Genomic DNA, 19,669 nt, shown 5'->3' on the forward strand with positions numbered 1-19,669 from the left:
GGTGCATGCATGCAGACAAGTACGCGTGCACAGTCAAAGAGAGAGCTGGAAAGGGTTGGTGAGGATAGTAAGTGTGAAAGTTGATTTCTGAGCCAAAATATTAGAGTAAAAGCTCATTCTTTTGTTTGGAAGCGGTGATGTCTTTATGCTATCAGATTAATTACATGAAATTGTACATGTGTAAAGCGAGATCAGAGATCAGTGACATGAAAAATAAGACAGATTATTTGTTGAAACGTTTAAAAAATTTTCTATACTGTTAATGCATAGTAATTAAATCCTTGAGTATATAGCAAGAATTAAGAGAGGTTATTTGTTGCAACATGTTAAAAAGTTTATAGCTAGGATAAAAATTCTTATACGCTATATATATACAATGATAGTATTGAATTCTTTTACAATATTAGTATACTGTTTTTATGCTCCTTTCACTTTCTCGATCTATCACAAATAGAACCACAGAGAAAAAAGAGAGGGACTAATAGCTGCTAGTATTTGATGCTTTGCTCTAACATAAAAAATTCAAGTTGCATTGGAAAAAATATTAAAAATCATCATAAAAAGGCACGGAGATGCCGTGTCTGCGCATTGAAAGCTCTCTCAAAAATTCATTTAAGCACTGTCTCAAGAGACAAGTTGCAGATCTTGCCCTCTTGGGCCCTCTTCCGTCATCTTCTTCCTCTTCATTTCCATCTCTCTCATTTACTACCTCTCTTCTCTATCAGTACACTACTTACCTTACATAATTTACACACCACTTTGCATTTTGTCGCTTTGCATTTAACTCCTTTATGTATGCAATGCATATCTTTTCGCATTCTCAGTAACTACTCGTCTTTTGCTTTTTGTGCTTTCTCTATCTCATACTAACTCCTAACACCTATCCTCGTTCCCCTTCTCATATTGCCACTTCCCCTATTGTCTTATCCACCTTTGCTAATGAACTTCTTAATGCTGAGTGTGTGAATTTTCTTATTTTTATTAGATAATCTAAATGATAACTACAAGTAATGGCTCTAAGTAGAATTTGTAGCAATAAGGGTGTAACTTAGTGGTTAATGATGTGGGTTGAGAACCATAAGGTCTTAGCTCTTACATTCACATTCCGGCGGAGGCAAAAGAAGCATTAGGTTATTTCTTCTCATCCGTCCAATTATTGGTGGACAGAATTACCCGATACCTATGTTGTTAAATTACACTAATAATGAAATTAATACTGCAGGACGAAGAAAGTCAGGGAGTTAATTTATATTGTAAGAAAAAGAAACATCATTCAGTAGTTTGATTGTTTAAATTTCAAACTGTTCTCAAGTTTGGAATTTAAAATCTTGGGAATGATTTATATATAACATTTTTACATGTCTATCGACATTCTGAGACATCTTAAAAATTCAGTGTGACAAAATGGGATAAGCGATACATTGGAGAAGATAAGGTTCTTAATAATTCGTGTTCATTTAGCCAATTTCAGCCCTAAAAAGGCAGAGTGCTGTTTAGGAGTCTGCCTCATTCCCCTAAAAAAATTAAGCGAAAATAGCATGGACTAGTCAGTTTTCAGACTGGTAATCGAAAAATAGTCAGCGTTTGCAAAGTCATTGAAAATAGCTATTGTTTTATGCGGAGATAAAATCTGGACAAAAATACCCTAGCTGAAACACGGAAAGTTCCAGCATAATATGGTAGATTATGAAGCTCATGCGTATAACATCCAACATATTATATGTTGGAACTCTAACACTTAATGAAATTCCATTCCAGCACATTATGCTGAAATTTCATACGTAAAAAATTCAAATCTAGCATATTATGCTAATTCTGAATTTTTAAGAGTGTTTTTCTTCAGATTTTATCTTTATATGAAAAAGTCTAAATTTCAATTACTTTTGAAACTGTGGCTATTTTTCAATTACCAGTTGTAAATCAGGCTATTTATGATTTCCCCCAAAAAATTACATGCAATATAGAGTTTGATTTACCTTTTAACAGAAGTGCAAAGAAAACAATCCTCAAAGAAAAGGTAGGAGTTCAGCTTAGATTATTATTTCAAAATTCTATCCCTTGAGGAGGAGACTGACTAAACTCGAGACCAAGCTTAGAATATATAAAATTTCAGCGTTATACTTATTTCTAGTTACCCAGATATGAATCCAAAAATTCTTAGCTAGGTGGGAATGATGTAAAACACCCTCTTCAATTCCAATTATCCATCTTGTACTACAGTATTGAAATGGAATACTTTGATTAACAAGTTAGAAACCTTTGTTCTATCCAAGAGTGATTCCTAAAGAGCAAACACAAATCACAGAAGTTTGAAAGCCTACATTGACATAAATGTGTCGGGAATACCTACATGCAGCATGAAAATAAGGATTAAGGTACAAAAACAAACAAATACTAGCAAGCTACTGAAAAAGGTAGGTTAAGACCATTAAAGCGTTCTAAAATAATGAAAGAAACATAGAGTACGATAATCATAACATTTAATTCTTGATCCCTATTTGGATAAATATTAATTTCACGGTCTCGAGGAAATATGGGAACTATATAAACAATATTGCAAATCTCAATCTTAGATTTAAAAAAAAAAAAAAAAAAATACATAAGGAGTATTTTGAAAATAAGACATATATAGGTTTTAAATTGAACTTGCGTTATCAGAATCACAGGGTTGTTGTTCGAAGTTATATGGTATGGCAAAATCATTTTTCGATCGTTTTGTTTTATTGGCGTCACTGCTCCCTCCAGCTGTGCTGCCTTCAGTTTTGTTGCCGGCCATGGGTGATTATCGGAGGTAATTTAGGTAAGCTCTGATACGATGGTAAATTAGAGAGGCATGGCTAGTGAAGAGAAAAATTGTTCAGCATTTCTTATTCATATGATATTATGTCTATATATACAGAGAAATAAGGAGCAAACCTAAGTAACCTAGTTTTAGGTTAACTATATATTAAAAGCACGAACACTGTTAGCGAAATATCGTTCGTCTTTTTTATCCTTTAAAAATCGAGATTATGTTCCTAATATTTAAGTCTTTAAAATCAATTAAAATTTTGATTATTAAATCTTTCCTTATTTGAGTCACGCATGTATTCCTAAAATTGAGGCATTTAAAATAGAATAATTTTAAGTCCGTGTTAGAATCGTGTAAGCTACAACAAAGTAATCCTTGTTATTCACTTTTAGAATTTCAAATAGCATTTTCTCCCACCACCTAGAACCGGTGTTGCTATCCCTTGGATCCTAACTCTTTTTATAATTTTTATCTTATACTTTCCCCAAAGTATTATAAGATTGTCCCTTAATTCGTTTAGTATTTTTAATTTTTAATTCTATTCTAATTTTTGTTTATAATTTAACACTATTGTCGTGCATGATGTATAACATTATGAAATTTGAGTTAGTTTCAATAATATCGAATTTGAAATAATTTCCTACTACTCCTTGTTAGACAATTTGACGTGGACCTGACATTCCAAACAATAAATTTTGGCTAAAAGTAAATAATATGAGAGAATTGTCCAACATTTATGAACTACACATATATAGGTTTAGGATTTCATCTGATATTGTTTGATTCAGTTTTCTCTAATGCTAATTTAGATAGTTCCCTCATATTATCATTTTAGCTGTAACAATGTCTTGCAATTATTTTATATATTATTTAAGGTATAATATGGTTCAAAATTAGTGATCATGTTTTTTTTCCGATAAATTTATTTTTCCTCTCCAACTTTTTACTTTAACAATCAAAGTTTCCTTCCAATTAGAACAACATAATACATTTGTCCTTACTATCTCAAACAATTTTTAAATTCCTATTTTAAGCTCAGATTATTATCATCAAGCTTTATTTTAATTTTTTAATATCATGATTTTTTTTTAAATCTATGTTATTAAATTATAAACAATAAATTAAATATTATTTCTAAGTAAGCAAGAAAGAAAAAATAGTGATCAAGCAATTATAAATTAATAATGTTGAATAATGAAAGAAATGAGCAGAATAGAAAATTTAGAATAGTAAAATAAGTTTCACACTGGATAAAATCGTAATTAAATAATTTTTTTAATTTTTAGGACTTTAAAATCAACTAAAAATTTCTTTTCGTATTTGGAATTATGTAGGAACTTCTAATATTTAGGAATACAAAATCAAGAAAACTTTTACTTATATAAGCCATTTTCTTATTTAAAGTGTTAATTATATTTCAATAATAGTTCACACTTAGGACGTTAAAAAAAGCAAGTTCAATTAGGACGTAACAATTATAATCCAATTGTTTTAGCTAAGGCACGAACAAAAAATACATTTAAAACATAGTTTAGATTAAAAAATATGGAAGCATTATATTGAAATGATATGAATTTAGACTTAGCAATTAGGACTTTCTTTTTCCTTTGACCAGCAGAAGGACTTAGAATTTGAAGTATACTCAAATTCTTTTGTCCATTTTTATTGTCTACATATTAAGAAATAAATCAAATGACAATCTTTTCAAAATGTGAAATTATTTTAAACGGTAAAAAGATTGATCAATATTTTGTACAAAGAAATACGAATAGAAAAATGATGTATATATATAATTAGCCGCAAATAAAAGTACTTTAGAAAGGAACCAAGGTAAAATAAGATAAGAATCGGGCTAAATATTTATAAGAACTTTTAATAATAATCGAGTTCGGATGCCTATGTGATTACTTAGGCATGAATAGAATAAGGTTATAATTTAGAAGTCCCATCAAAATGAGTAAAATATAGGTAAAAAAATTCTCAATTTTTCTAACACAATTCGTGTAATAAGTAACATAAAATATGCCTAAACAAGTGCTCAGCCAAAGTTGAATGATCTTTTTAGCTACTTCTTCTATGACTTTTTTATACAATGAAGCAAGTAAGCGAACAAATTAAGGGAAAAACTACAAGAGTAGATCAAACTCTCAAATATTATCATTTTGGAATTTGTAATTTTTTGTTAATTCTTACGTTATAACGCAAACACAACCTTTGAAAATTATTTATGTTATTTTTAAAAATCTGTTTTCTTTAACACGAGGGACAAGCGGAATGTACGTACATTACTAAATATTACTAATATCATATTTATAGAAAAGTTGGTTTCGAGGAACAGTAAGTGCGCCGCATCTGGCATAGCACTCAAGCCAGATGCTAACTTGGGTGCGACACTGAGGATGACACTAAATTTAGGTGCTATATTGGGTGTTGGGCACTGAGGATGACACCCAAGATATACACACGCTAATAAAAAAACAAAATAGATTTACACTCTAAATAATAGTAGCGTCATCATATAAAATAAGACCTAGGGAGTAACAATTAAAGTGATCATACACTGAATGCAACTGAGCAAGCTTGGTCCATTCTCTTCATTATATCTGTCCTGATACTGTTCGAGAGAAAGAAAAGAAAAAAACATTTAATTTGTTGAATAGAGATCACTCAGAGTCCGTAGTTGCTCATTTTTATCGGCATAAAGCTTTATCAGATACTAACACATTTAGAATCTATATGAAGAGACAGGCCAAGTTTGTAAAGGGAATTGTGCGTTCTGCAGATATGTGTTTGAAAACAAAAACTTCTTTTTCTAGTTATATTCCGTTTGTGTATTCAAGTTGAACTATTAATGATGCTTTGACAAGACAAAATATATTTTCTGCCTATTTAAGGAAGTAATTGTTTAAATGCATTGCAATAACTTCTACCCTCCCTTTTTCTTTCTTCTTTTCAGTTTTCTCCCCTTAAAAATCTCTGTTACTATACTACTTTGTGTTGCTTTTATTAAGATGCAGTTTGATAGATATCTTTATTGGGGAGGGGGGATGGTCATTCCTGTAGACTGTAGTATATATGTTTAAATTCCTGGAGCACGATCTAAATGCGACATGCTTAATTAATTTCAAGTTTTTATATTATTCTTTTTTAAATGGATATATTAAGAGAATGTTTCTCAAACAGAATGTATGTCATTTAATTTGCTTATCGTTAAAGAAACCTACATTGTCCTTAGTTATATGAATCATGTATATATTTACTCCATCCGTTTCAATTTAGATGAGATAGTTTTATTCGACACGGAATTTAAGAAAAAAAAAAGACTTTTGAAACTTGTGGTCTTAAAAGCTTAAGGGATAAAAGCTTTGTGGGACCATGATATTTGTGTGGCTATAAAAATTTCTTATTAAGGGTAAAATGGGTAAAATGGAGAGTTTAAAGTGAATTATTTTCAAATTTAAAAATGTATCATTTATTTTAGAACAGAGTCGCGAATCGGTGTTAACGAGAGGCTAGAGGTTTGGAGACAGGCTCTTGAGTCTAAGGGTTTCAAGCTGAGCAGGACGAAGACGGAATACCTGGAGTGTAAATTCAGCGTTAAGCCACGGGAAGTGGGCGTGGATGTGAGGCTTGAATCACAGGTCATCCCGAGTAGAGGCAGCTTCAAGTACCTTGTTCGGTTATCCAGGGGGAAGGGGAGATCGACGAGGATGTCACACACTGTATTAGGGTAGGATGGATGAAGTGGAGGTTAGCATTTGGAGTCATATGGCGAGACTCTAGATTTCCGAGGACATGACACTTGATAGGAAGATGTGGAGGTCGAGTATTAGAGTTATAGGTTAGGATATAGTTGAGTCTTGACTTACTTCGTACCATTGTGGGACTAGCCAGGTAGAGTTTTTATCTAAGATAGCTAGTGACAATGTTGTGTTTTACTACTTCGCTTTTCAGTGCATGTCCTATTTACTAGCTATCGCTTTTGCTTTGCATCTTTCTTCTGCATTTCATGGTGTTCCTATTTTTCCTATGATTGTTGTGGTGATACTAATATTTTCTCCTTTTGTCCTTTTATTTTCTTGAGCCGAGGGTCTTTCGGAAACAGCCTCTCTACTCCTTTGGGGTAGGGGTAAGGTCTGCGGACACACTACCCTCCCCAGACCCTATTAGTGGGATTTTACTGGGTTGTTGTTATTGTTGTTATTTTGGAACAGACTAAAAAGAAAAGTATATCATCTAATTCGAAACAGAGGGAGTATAATATAAGCTTTTATTACTGCCTCATCACTATTCAATGTTTAGAAAATTGATAAGTACTACAGTCAAATCTTTCTAAAATAGTTTTATTTTTTTTGATATTTTTTTTGGCTTTTATGATGAATGGTTGTTATACGCTTATAACAACATTTGATGTTTAAATATTATTTGGCTCTTATAGGCAAAAACTACTTTAAAATTAATTTTTTTTCCTTTTTTTATTATGTAATAAAACAATAAACAAAATTATACACTATCTTTGTTTGACATAAATGCTACTTTGTTTCTAAAGGAATAGTTTGAAGTTTAAACCCCATACGGCATGAATTATACTTTAATGAGTATTCTTCATAAACTTATGCACGATGAAAACTTTGTACAGTGGAAAATATATGTGCAGATCATCAAATTGTAATCATTATGTACGATGGAAATTTGTCCAATGAAAATGGTATATATGTGCAGATCCTCAAATATTAGACATTATACATATTAGAAATTATTGTGCAATGGAATGGCAATATACTAGCATATATTTTAATGAAATTTATTAAAATCTTTAATTATGAAAGTATGTATTAACATAATATTTTATTAGAAGTGGTGCATTACAATTTTAAAATATTTGGTCAAAATCTCTAGATTTATTATTTGCAATCTTAGAGATTCTGCAACTGTTATAAAAGGATAATTTTATAAAAAGTATATTGTAATAATGATGGTTGTTATTGTTATAGATAAAAAATTATTATAGAGGTAAAATGTAACATAAAAAATTACTTTTAAAAAATTTAATTTTTTTATAATAAAGTGCTGTTATATAAAAATATTATTATAAAAAGGTATGACTTTATTAGTTAGTCTAAGTTTATACTTATAATCAATCCATAATAATTCTCCTCTTTTATGCAATTTTTTGGAACTGACTATACTTGCGAAACTCGCATATGAGAAGTATTATATAAAGGAATTGTGCCGCAGATCGAGTAGGAAAGGTTATGGATATCATTGATATTAGCTAGTGCTACTGTGCTAGTATAACAGTTGTCTCCTTTTGTATGTATTGTTCTTTTGTTATCAAAATTTGAATAATTGAAATAATTTAAATTTCGAAAAATATTTGTATAAAGTAACATTATTAGCAAGTACTACTAAATTTTTTGATGCATGTTAAAGTAAATTAAAAGGTATCTTACGATTAGGAGTAATACTTGAAGTTTGTGGGTCCAATCAATTTGATAGGGCCACAATTAAGTCATTGCCAGGGAAGAGGCCAACCTGACAAAAACTTTATACAACATTCAATTTGACAAAGGTTCACTTATTTCTAACTCATTAAAAAAAACAAAAGAGAAAGAGAGACAGCATCCAAAAGCCTAAGCCCCTTATATATTTTTATTTTAAATTATACTATGCAGTATTTACTGTAAAACCTAAGAAAGAGCAAGACATAGTCCTTTTTAAAGTCTTTCTAAATTTAACATATTTTATATGAGAAAGGGAAATACTAGAGACGATCACGCAAGTGTTCTTTTGGTGCTTTGAATTTACTACTGTAAAACTTAGCAACTAAGTCTAAAACAGAAGCATACGAATCCTTTTACAGACTTGGTTAACTCTGACATACATTTGCTCAAAAGGGGAAATTACTCATGAGAGTAAAAGAGACTGCCACTTCTAACTTGGAGTCATCTCTAGTTTGTTTTAAAAAGAGAGACTAAATTTGTTATAAGATCAAAACATAAGCTAATATCACAATCAAGAACAAACAAAAATAAATATCTAGACATTTATAACATGGTTTTCTTTTTTTCACTTTTGACACTGTCAAGGGCAAGGAAAACTAAATGTCTTGACATTAACATGGTTTCCTAATTCCTTCTTTATTTTATTTTTTTTGCTTTTGATACTCTCAAGTAGGGCTAGGGTTATTGGGTAAATAGTTCGATAACGGTTTAATGTTATTTGGCTATTGGGTTATCGGTTCGGGTATCGATTTTCTCAATTTTATTAACGGTTTAACCGATAACCCAATAAACTTTAACAAAATTATTATTTTACCCACTAAATATATAAAGCCGCCTTATGGCTTCATTCTCTCAATTCTCTCGGCAGTTACCCTTCATCTTCGGACCTTAATCCTTAGAGTAAGTTTTAAACTTTTCTGAATGTCTCATCTTAATTTTTCAGTCAATATTTTTAGTTTTAAACTTTAAAGAATTAATTGTTCATATTTTTAGTTTTTCTATTTGTTTCTTTTGTTGCACTGATCCTTTAGTATTTACAAGATTAGGATTTTATTATTTTTCTGTGAATTATTCCCGCCCGCAGAGAGATAGTTAGTAAGATTAGATTGTTGAATGTCTTATTCTTTACTCCTACTAACTTATAACTTTGAAAATTGAGATCATTCATTGGGATTTACAAATGCAAAAAAAAAAAATTAGCTTCAAAAGTTGAAATTTAATCCCTCTTTTCTTAAGAGTGAAAAATTCAGTTCCTTTTTCTTAACAATATGATCACAATTTCTATAATAAAAACATGAAATTTTTGGATATTTTTTATTTTTATCGGCTAAACCGATCACCGAATCGATAATAAGGATCAATAACCGACTAACCGATATCTTATCGATTCGGTTATTGGTTTAGCATATTTATAAACCGATAACATTCACAATCGAACCGAATCGACTGATGCCCTCCCTACTCTCACGGACAAGGAAAACTAATAGTCTGTTGATACTAAAATGGTTTTCTTCCATCTTTTTTTTTTTGTGGCTCTGGACACTCTCAAGGACAAAGAAAACTAAATATCTAGACATTAACATGGTTTTTATTTATTTTGACACTCTCCAGTACAAGCAAAACTACATACCTGGACATTAACATAGTTTTTCTTTTCTTTTGAAAAGAGACTGCAATAGATCTTTTTATTAGGTTCAAATAATTAATTACAAGCTAGCTAGGTACTCGATTGTCCATTAGTAGGTAAATGATCTTTTTCTTAAAGGAATATCGGTTAAGGTTGAAAATTCTTTTCTTTTTTTCTTTTTGTGGAAATAAGGAATGTCCCCCATAAAATTGGAAAGAAAAAATGCAGATAGTTAAAAGTTAAAACTACATACATGATCCTAAATTTACTCTGCAAAGGATGTTAACTAACAGTAGTAAGTTCAGGTGGAAGGTAAACTTGGTGTTTTCGAATTTCACCCCAACGTAACGACTTCAATTTTTCATGCCGACGTACGATACTAAAGCCTTTTCTTTTCATCATTAACCTATTATTATATTGCTCGTACTCTTTAGATACGTCACAATTTTTATATATTGATGATTCTCTTTCAATATCGCCCCTTCTTTTTATTCAGCAATAAATATCGATCCATTGCTCTTAACGGCTCTCTCTACTATTGCTTTTCTCTTTATCTCTCTTATGTTCGTTCCTTCATATCCCAAACCAGTTTCACTCTCTCTTATTTTCTCGTCAAATTTCCCTTTATAGTGTCATTCACTTTCAGCCTTTTTCTTGATCTTGACATTGACAACTAGAAAATGGAGGGTGAGAGTTTGTCTGATCGTTTCTTTGAGGATTCTGAATTTGACATCTTTAGTATTTTAGAGGCTTTAGAAGGAGGCGGTGTTTCGGAGTTTAACATGAGTAACCCCACAACAACAACAACTTCGGATGAAATTAATGGTTTAGTTTCCAAAGAAGAAGAGAAGAAAAGGAAGTTGGTTTCTCAGAAGTCAACAGGTTCTAGTGCAACTTTACAAGAATACTCAGAGACTGAAGCAGACGGTGGTGCTACACCAAATAGCAATAAGAGACAAAGAGTAACAGCGGTAATTGGTGGGATAGAGGAGGGAAATAACCAAATAGAAACAAGGATTTCTCACATAACAGTTGAAAGGAACCGCAGAAGGCAAATGAATGAACATTTGTCTGTTCTCCGCTCTTTGATGCCTTGTTTTTATGCTAAACGAGTACGCTTCTTCTCTTTTCCAACTATTGCTACCTTTTCATTTTTCATTTTCTAGAGGTTTCAACCAAATCTGCTTTTGAGTTTAATACTTTTTTCCTTCTTCTCTGTGGTTCGAAAACTTCACATATACGTGTCATTACATTCTCGTCTAAATCTTTTTTTTTTTCACTTACTAAAACTGAATTTTCACTCTAATCATATCATGTTAATAGATAACTACAAGTAAAAGTTCAATAAAAAGAGAGATTAGGAAGTTGAAAACGTAACCCAATCAAGATTATCTAATACGACAAATTAAAATACATTAATAGTGTAAAAACTCGTGGGAATAACTTAGGTTTGTTGTTGGTGTTGTTGTTCAAGCATGTATAAGTTAGTTGTCAATCTTTTTGCTTACACTTTGGTTACTGGTCTTGTGGAGTATAATAATTTGATGAACTAACACATGTAAGTAACCTTAAATGAAATAATTTTCTAGTGGGTGTGGGGGCATGCATGTCCTAAATGTGTTCCAGAAATCTTATACAAAGTTTGAAAATGTTCTACGTACTACACTTCTGAAACCATTTCCTTGTTTTGAAGTTTAGCATAAATTAAACTTCTTATTTCCTTTTCTTTTTTTGGTTGGCATGTTTAATCAGGGCGATCAAGCATCAATAATTGGTGGGGTAGTGGATTACATAAACGAGCTGCAGCAAGTTTTACAATCATTAGAAGCCAAGAAACAGCGCAAAGTTTACAGTGAAGTTCTAAGTCCAAGACTAGCAATTCCAAGTCCAAGAGTATTACCCTCACCTCTTAGTCCAAGAAAGCCACCACTTAGCCCCAAAATAAACTTACCGATTAGCCCAAGAACCCCACAACCAACCAGCCCTTATAAGCCTAATAATAATAATAACAAAAGGTTACAGCAACCAACAATATCTGCTACTCCACTAGAACCATCTCCTACTTCTTCTTCCACTAATTCCTCCATTGACAGTGCCAATGAACTTGCTGCTAATTCAAAATCAGCAATAGCTGATGTGGAGGTGAAATTCTCCGGCTCTAATGTTATACTGAAGACGATGTCGCCGCGTATTCCTGGCCAAGCTGTGAAGATTATTGCTGCTTTAGAAGAACTCGCACTGGAAATACTACATGTTAGCATCAGTACTATTGATGGAACCATGCTCAACTCTTTCACTATTAAGGTAATTGATAAGCTTAAACTTCTGTACGTTATTTATACGACCAGATTAAAAATATGTTACTATCTTCAATTAAATTGTACTGATATTTATACAGTCAATGTATACTTAAATTCATACCTACATAAGGCTAGCTCAATAACTCTCAAATTACTATCATGAAGATGAATTCACCCTAGAAAGGTCCGCAGCTGGCACTATTATTACCTTCTTTTATGACCAAGTATAAATCTTTCACAATTTGAAGTAAGTTCTACTACTATAATTTATTGCTAGCTCAAGTCCTAAAATGCTTTTGCATGATAAGAACCTTAAAACCATTTTATTTTATTATTTTTCTATTTCAATCTCTTCCATTTAATGCACCTTTACCTAGAGGTGTACAAGAAGTTGATCGAATATACATCTTTTTTGGTATAATTGACCTAAGCTTATTCCAAACATGACTATATATAACATATCATAGTTTGATATGGAGATAGAGTTGACAAGTCAGGACAATTGAGGAAATTTTTTACTAGCACAAAATGTTATACCTGATACCAAAAGTTCCTAGTAATCATTTGTTTCCTATGGTGAAACAGACTTGTGGGCAATCATTTGTACTTTCTGGTTAACTTTTCTACATATGGCACCCTTGACAACCACACTTCTTCCAAAAGATTTTAACTTTTTAAACTCCGGTATTATTTCAGTAAATGTAATTTACTATCGGTATTAAAGTATTAATCTTCATGTATTACTAACAGCATATGGAAAAGACTAAGCCCGTTTGGCCATGAATTTTTTTCACTTTTTTCGAAATTCTTTTATTTTTTTCCGAAATCAGTGTTTGCCATAAAATTTTCAATTTTTACTTGAAGATGAATTTTGGAACTTTTCTAAAATTTGAAATAACTCTAAAAAGTTGTTTTTCAAAATTTTCACTCAGATCACTCACAAAAATTTAAAAACAACCCAAAATTATATTTATATCCAAACACAATTCTAATTTTCAAATACCTTTTTCACTTAAAAAAAAATCTTTTTTTCGGAATTTTACAATTCTTATGTGCAAATGCCCACTTAAACACTTACTAGAGAATCCCTCTGGTTCCATCAAATTAGTGAAGATTTCAAAGCTAATGATTGATAATTTCTTGCGCATTTGACAGATTGGAATTGAATGCCAACTAAGTGCTGAGGAACTGGCTCATCAGATTCAGCAGACATTCTGCTAAGCACAGTACTCAATAATTACTTTAGTAGTAATAGTAATTTAGTACATGTCCAGACCACCCTATTTCCTTTTGTTTTTTTGTATTTTACGAAAAGAAGTGTCTCATTCCTCTAGATCGATCTGACTAGGGAGCTGTAACAATAAATTAAAGAGAATGTGGGTGGTTGAATTTACCACCATTCTGATTTAACAGACGTTACGTATAGATTGTCATGACTTTTATTTACTAGCTAGTGATCGATCGTTTGATATGACCCTTCTGTACTCATTTCCTTATGTTCAGTCTTTGTATTTTCATTCAACTAATTAATACAGTATGTGTTCTTTCACTTAATTTCATCTGTTTTGCTTTCCATTAAAAATAATAATTCAAGCAACAAGGGATTAAATCAGTGGAATCCGAGGTAAAATTAAACTATGAAGGAATGAGATATATATCATTGTCAAAGAGTTGCCATGTGATCGTATACTCTTAATAGAGCTCTATAAGTACTGTATCTATAAGTTCTCAAAGTTGCCTTAGCCTATGGTAATATATATTCCACTACCAAGGGCTGCTTTAGAAGTAAGTTTTAGGAAAAATTATCCAACGTGATCCGACTTTTCTTTGGATCGGACCTCAAACCACATTTGCACATTTAGATATTATTACCGCACTATCAAGAGGATTGGCCGCCAACGGTATTTATCCATCGTTAGATCTTTTAGATTCAACCAAAGGTATTTAACAAATAGTTTTTGCTCATACAATGTATTTGTCTTTAAAAAATTATTAAATATGTACACATATCAAATTCAGAATCCAATTATTAGTATTTAAGATCGTCGTTCTAAAATTCAAAACCCATAAAGTTATATTTCTTGCTCCGCCCCTAGCACCAACTTGTCCTTTTTTATTAATTAATTGCAAGTGGAATTTATGAATTTAATATATTACAGAGTAACGTAATAGTTACTGAGATATTTATACATGCCAAATAGAGAAGTGAAGATAACATAGGGAACCCACCTTCTCTAGCTAAATTGCCAAATTGATCTATTTGTCAAAAGATTACCACCTAGGTTGTGAGAAGCTACAACCTGAAAGTCCTATAAAGTAGTGAAAGGCAATGCGCCATTCGAGCAATGGGTGAATATGCATTCATTATCTTTTTGTTCGTTTCTTATATAGATAGTTAAATACTACTACTATATGATATTTAAACTAAATTTGCACATACATGCAAAAAGATGAGTAGTATTAAATACAATGGTAATCTTCACACATTAATATAATTTTAATTTACCTTTAGTATTTAATTACATAAAATTTGCTCGAAGCATAAATAACAACTAATTAGGTAAGAAAAATAGGTGCCTCGTATCAGCCCCCTCTCCTGCCGCAGCCAGATACAAAAAGCCTCTGGGCTGCATGCATTTCATCGATGAGTTTGCTAATTTGATGATGAAGCAAAAACCAACTTTTGCACCTTAATACATATGTTTGGAAACACAGCGTTTGACAACAGGAGGAGACTATTTACGTGTCTAGCGTTTTCCATTCCAACAATGAATTTAGGAGTCATGCACGAATAGTATATATTTATTGAAGATATACAAATCGAATAGCTTAAGTATTTATACGAGAATCTGACACGCTTTAACATGATATTAGAGCAAGACGAGATCTTGAATTCGAGTCTCACCACACCACTCATTACAAGAAAAAGAAATCACATGCTCGGCTCGTAAAAAAGGAATGAAGATAGCATGTGAATGGGTGTATTGAAGACATAATTAAATAAATAAAATATACTTACTTTATCCTCTTAAACAGTTAGATGAGTTTGTGACACACTTCAAATCGTATTAATTAATGTAGTCCTCTCTATGCCAAGTTAGCTAGCTGAAATTTTGCATACCCATGAAAAATCACGTAGGTATATTATTAAGTTGGCAATATAACTTAATCAAGTGAGAGAGTAAATTAAGTCTAATGCAATATCGGATTCACCCTAGATCATTGAATGAGCTACTAGCTAGAGCTTTATCAGTATGTCCAAATGATCACAACATGATTATCTTCATCTTCCTAATTCCTATCCTAGCCTACCCTAACGACTCTCTTTGGAGTTTGTAATGGAGACCTGAACCTACGCTTCTAGATAGGTTCTGTATCGTTGTTCCATCTATACCCCGTTATATAAGTCCAGAAACTAGCTACAAGACTAGATCAGTTTAAGTTAACCCCTACCCTTCAATTAATTGAGTACTTCCAAATTGTAATAAGATAAGAGTTTCTATAAGTCTGCAGTTCAATACTATATCATAATGTACTTGAATCTTCAGTAATTAATGATACAATAACTAATGTTACTCCCTTCATCATATTTTAGAAATTTTACTTTGCTTAAACACAACTTAGAGTTTAGGTTGTGCCGAAATATTAGTCGTATATGATCTTGTTGTTGTAGTGGATAACTGGATACTCAATGCATAGAGACAGAGCTAGCCTATTTGGTGCGAGTTCAGTTGCTTAAACACTATATATATATATATATATATATATATATATATATATTTTTGGTGCGAGTTCAGTGACAAATTCAGAACTTGTAAACTTTAAATCTTGACTCCGCCTCTGACCATCACCATGCAATCTTTTTTTTATTAGATGGACTTGAAGCAGCTCAACGTAACATGGTTAATATAAAAGTTGTTATAGGACATCCATTTCTATACATGGAAGTGCATGTGGTCCTATGTATATATACGTGTGGAAATGGTATGCAACTTTTACGTGACAGAGAAAAGTTTTATTCAAAAGTGTTATAAATGGTCCCGAAATTAAAGGTGAGAAAATTTCTTCAAAATAGGCTGTGATGGACCACACTGGAAGTGACGGCTCTGTGCTGCTATATATGAGCTATTAGCAAATTAATGATCTCCCTTTCTTTCTATCAGAATCTTAGTTTTATTCAATTATATCAACAAAAAGAAGGAAATGCCATTAACGCTCTATGCTTTTGCAGGGATATGGAAGCCAATATGATGTTACGTGACGATGTTAATTAATGTTTTTGCATGAATTATGGTCTCTGATCTTCCTCTGCCACATCACTACTTGAGGGGTATCAAATTAAGAATTTGGGGCGGATCAAAATATCAAAGAGCTATTTCTATGAATTCCATATTTGTAGTTCGAAAGAGAGAGGATCCAGGAAATTTATTTGAATCTAATTCTCCCCAACTTTTTTATTCCAATCAACGACCTCTTACCAGGTAATACTGAGGAGGGACGGAGCAACCCGTCCAAATTTACGGGTTGGTAATCATTAGCCAAGTAACAGTAAGCATGAGACAATCATACTAATCTACCTTTGGAAATGTGTTAGGAAAATCTAGAAGGTGAGGTGAAAACTGTAATATGGGTACTATATGTATATATATTTAGCAAAAAAAAAATTGTTTATATATCATACTGTATATCATATGTTCCTTCTTATACATAGTGAAAAAACTAGTCAATGGGTGGAAATAAGAAAATTAATTATCGCCAACACATCATGTCTCCTTTTCCTTTGATTAATCAAACAACCTTTTGGTCAATGGGGCAATAATAAATAAAGAATGGCGCAGGAAAAGTTAAAAGCAAGTTGATGATGCAACCAAAAAAAAAAGTTAATTGCTTAACCAATGAAATCCAGTAGGAGTGCAAACTTGCAATGACTTGGTCAGATTCTGATAACCATTCTGACATGAGTTTGCTGTTTGGTACGTGGACTAAATTATCTCGAAATTATAATTTTAAAATTATAATTCCGGGACTTATTTATACCATATGGGAGGTGAAATAAAGTAATCTCAAGTTTGATGGGATACGGTGGGATAAGATAAGATATTCTGGATTAAATCTGAGATGAAATTTATATCCTGTTTGATTGGAATAAATTTATACCTCCATCCTAATACGGTATAAATTTAATCCCGCCTTATTCCTTGTACCAAACGACTCCTAAGAATACACGGTTGGGCGTTTGGATTGGACTTGGGCTTAGGCTTGGGTGGGCTAAATGGATATATTGGGTCAGTACGGGCCTGTACAGTGCATGACGCTACTTGACGACGTAAAAATTACCTCCAATAAAGAAGCAGGAATAGATGGACAAAAAAACTGCAAGTTGGTCAAACTTTCATAATCCTAAGAAGAATTAACTAATGTTTAAAGATCCCAATGAACTCTTAAAGAAATATTTTGGAAAAGGTAACAATTTGTGCTTGATCATATCATCCAAAATATTTTGTCAGCATTAGAAAAACTATTTGTGTTTGGTCAATTTTTCTTAAAAAATACTTCCGAACATAAAATTATGAAAAAAAGACATATAAATTTTTTGTTTTATAATAATTATTATTTGAATATAAAGAAATTAAAATTTTGTTATGAAAGATTTTATTTAAGTTATAAAATTTTAATAAACAAGGAGAATGTGAGTAACAAATGAGATAAATCAATTAAGGAGACACATGCTTGATAAAGATTTTGTTTAAGTTATGATATTCTTGTTCTGGAAAACATAGTTTTCTACTTATATTAGAAGTTAAATTTCAGCTTCCTCCTCTCAATAAAAAAAATGCTTTCAAAACTACTTAAAATCATGTTCCCAAAAGCTTGGGACCTTCCAAAATATGAATTCCTCCTTTTAATGCACTTTTATTAGTTTCGGAAGTTTGGCCAAAGAGCTAGTAGCCTTAAAGTGTTGGGCTGTCAAAAGTCTCAGACAGGAAGCCCAATAGAATAGTTGGATACCCGACCCAATTATGTAACAAAAGCCCATAAATGTAATACTAATATAGAGAGTTTCTTCTGGAACATTTTAGATACAACATGAAATAAAATGAAAAATATCTTTCTTCTCTCCTGTTGCTCGACCTAGGGCTTTTCTCTTCTCACTTTCAATTTCTCTCAATCAACTCCAATAATGGAGTCTAACATGATATCAGAGCCTAGCAATCGATCCGTCTTGATGAGAGCTTTCGTCTGATAGTACCCGTGTGCTTTGGTTTAATGGTTTTGGTCCGATACTGAGATTTTTCGATCTGAGTGATTTTGGGATTTCTTCGAGTTTTCTCGATTTCTTCTTCTGTTTCTGCATTTAGAAGACCTTAACTTCTTCAGGTGTGCGAAGAAGGAGGGTAAAAATTCTGACTTTCATTTGCATGTGAAATTAATGTACGATTAGGGTCTTTGTCTGCTCGATTTTGTCTGTGATATAGTGATATGTGTGTTATCTCGCTCTATTGAGACTAGTTATCATACAAAATCGTAATTACTTTGTCTGAATATGGGAAGTCCTTCCTCTGTTACTGATGGTTTTGTTGAGTTCTCTTTGGACTCAGCTCACCCTTTCTACGTTCATTCATCCGATAGTCCTAGTAGTCAGTTAGTTGCTATCCCTTTCAATGGGACTGGTTTTGTACACCGGCGAAGTAGTATGCTCACTTCACTTTCCGCTAAAAATAAACTAGGCTTAGTCACTGGGAAAGTTCCTCAACCTTCGCCCAATTCTCCTTATTATCCTTACTGGGAGCGATGTAATGATATGGTAAAGGCTTGGATTACCAATTCATTGACTAGGGAGATAGCAGGCAGTGTCATGTGTCTCAACACTGCTAGAGAAGTATGGAGTGATATAAATGAAAAGTTTGGACAATCTAATGGATCCAAGTACATTCAAATCCAAAGGAAAATCAGTTCTAACTCACAAGGGTCTTCTGATATTGCCACTTACTTCACCAGAATGAGGGCTCTTTGGGATTAGTTAAACTCTGCATATATTGGTCCTACTTGTTCCTGTGGGGCTCTACCCAAATTCATAGAAGACCAACACCTTTTTCAATTCCTAAGTGGGTTGAATGAGTCATAATCCACTGTAAAGAGTAGTATCATGCTCATGTCTCCACTCTCATCCATTAGTAAGGCTTATTCTCTGCTCCAACATGATGAAAGTCAAAAGGAGAATCAACCTCCAGCCTTGGGTTTTTCTGATGATTCGGCATCCTTCTCTGCCACTATAACTAATTCAGCACATGTCAATCAAATGAATTCCAAACACAATGCCAGACCTTATAACCAAAGAATTAACTTTGATCCAAAAAGAAATTCACCATCTGTGTCTTGCAAGTACTGCAAAAAGCCTGGTCACACAGTAGATAAATGCTATAGACTCCATGGTTTCCCTCCTAAT

General features: G+C 32.3%; 2 protein-coding genes across 2 annotated transcripts; both read left to right on the plus strand.

Moving 5' to 3' along the window:
- The first annotated feature begins 10,425 nt into the window (after positions 1 to 10,425).
- On the plus strand, positions 10,426 to 13,776 carry LOC104088458 (transcription factor SPEECHLESS). Its single transcript, XM_009593132.4, has 3 exons — positions 10,426 to 11,034; positions 11,675 to 12,226; positions 13,378 to 13,776. Exons 1-3 carry the CDS (start codon positions 10,603 to 10,605, stop codon positions 13,441 to 13,443), a joined length of 1,050 nt encoding a protein of 349 aa, XP_009591427.1. The 5' UTR covers positions 10,426 to 10,602; the 3' UTR covers positions 13,444 to 13,776.
- A 4,990-nt stretch (positions 13,777 to 18,766) lies between these two features.
- On the plus strand, positions 18,767 to 19,243 carry LOC104088464 (uncharacterized). Its single transcript, XM_009593135.1, has one exon. It carries the CDS (start codon positions 18,767 to 18,769, stop codon positions 19,241 to 19,243), a length of 477 nt encoding a protein of 158 aa, XP_009591430.1.
- Positions 19,244 to 19,669: the final 426 nt, after the last annotated feature.

Source organism: Nicotiana tomentosiformis, chromosome 3 (assembly GCF_000390325.3).
Source record: "Nicotiana tomentosiformis chromosome 3, ASM39032v3, whole genome shotgun sequence".
NCBI classification, from domain to species: domain Eukaryota; kingdom Viridiplantae; phylum Streptophyta; class Magnoliopsida; order Solanales; family Solanaceae; genus Nicotiana; species Nicotiana tomentosiformis.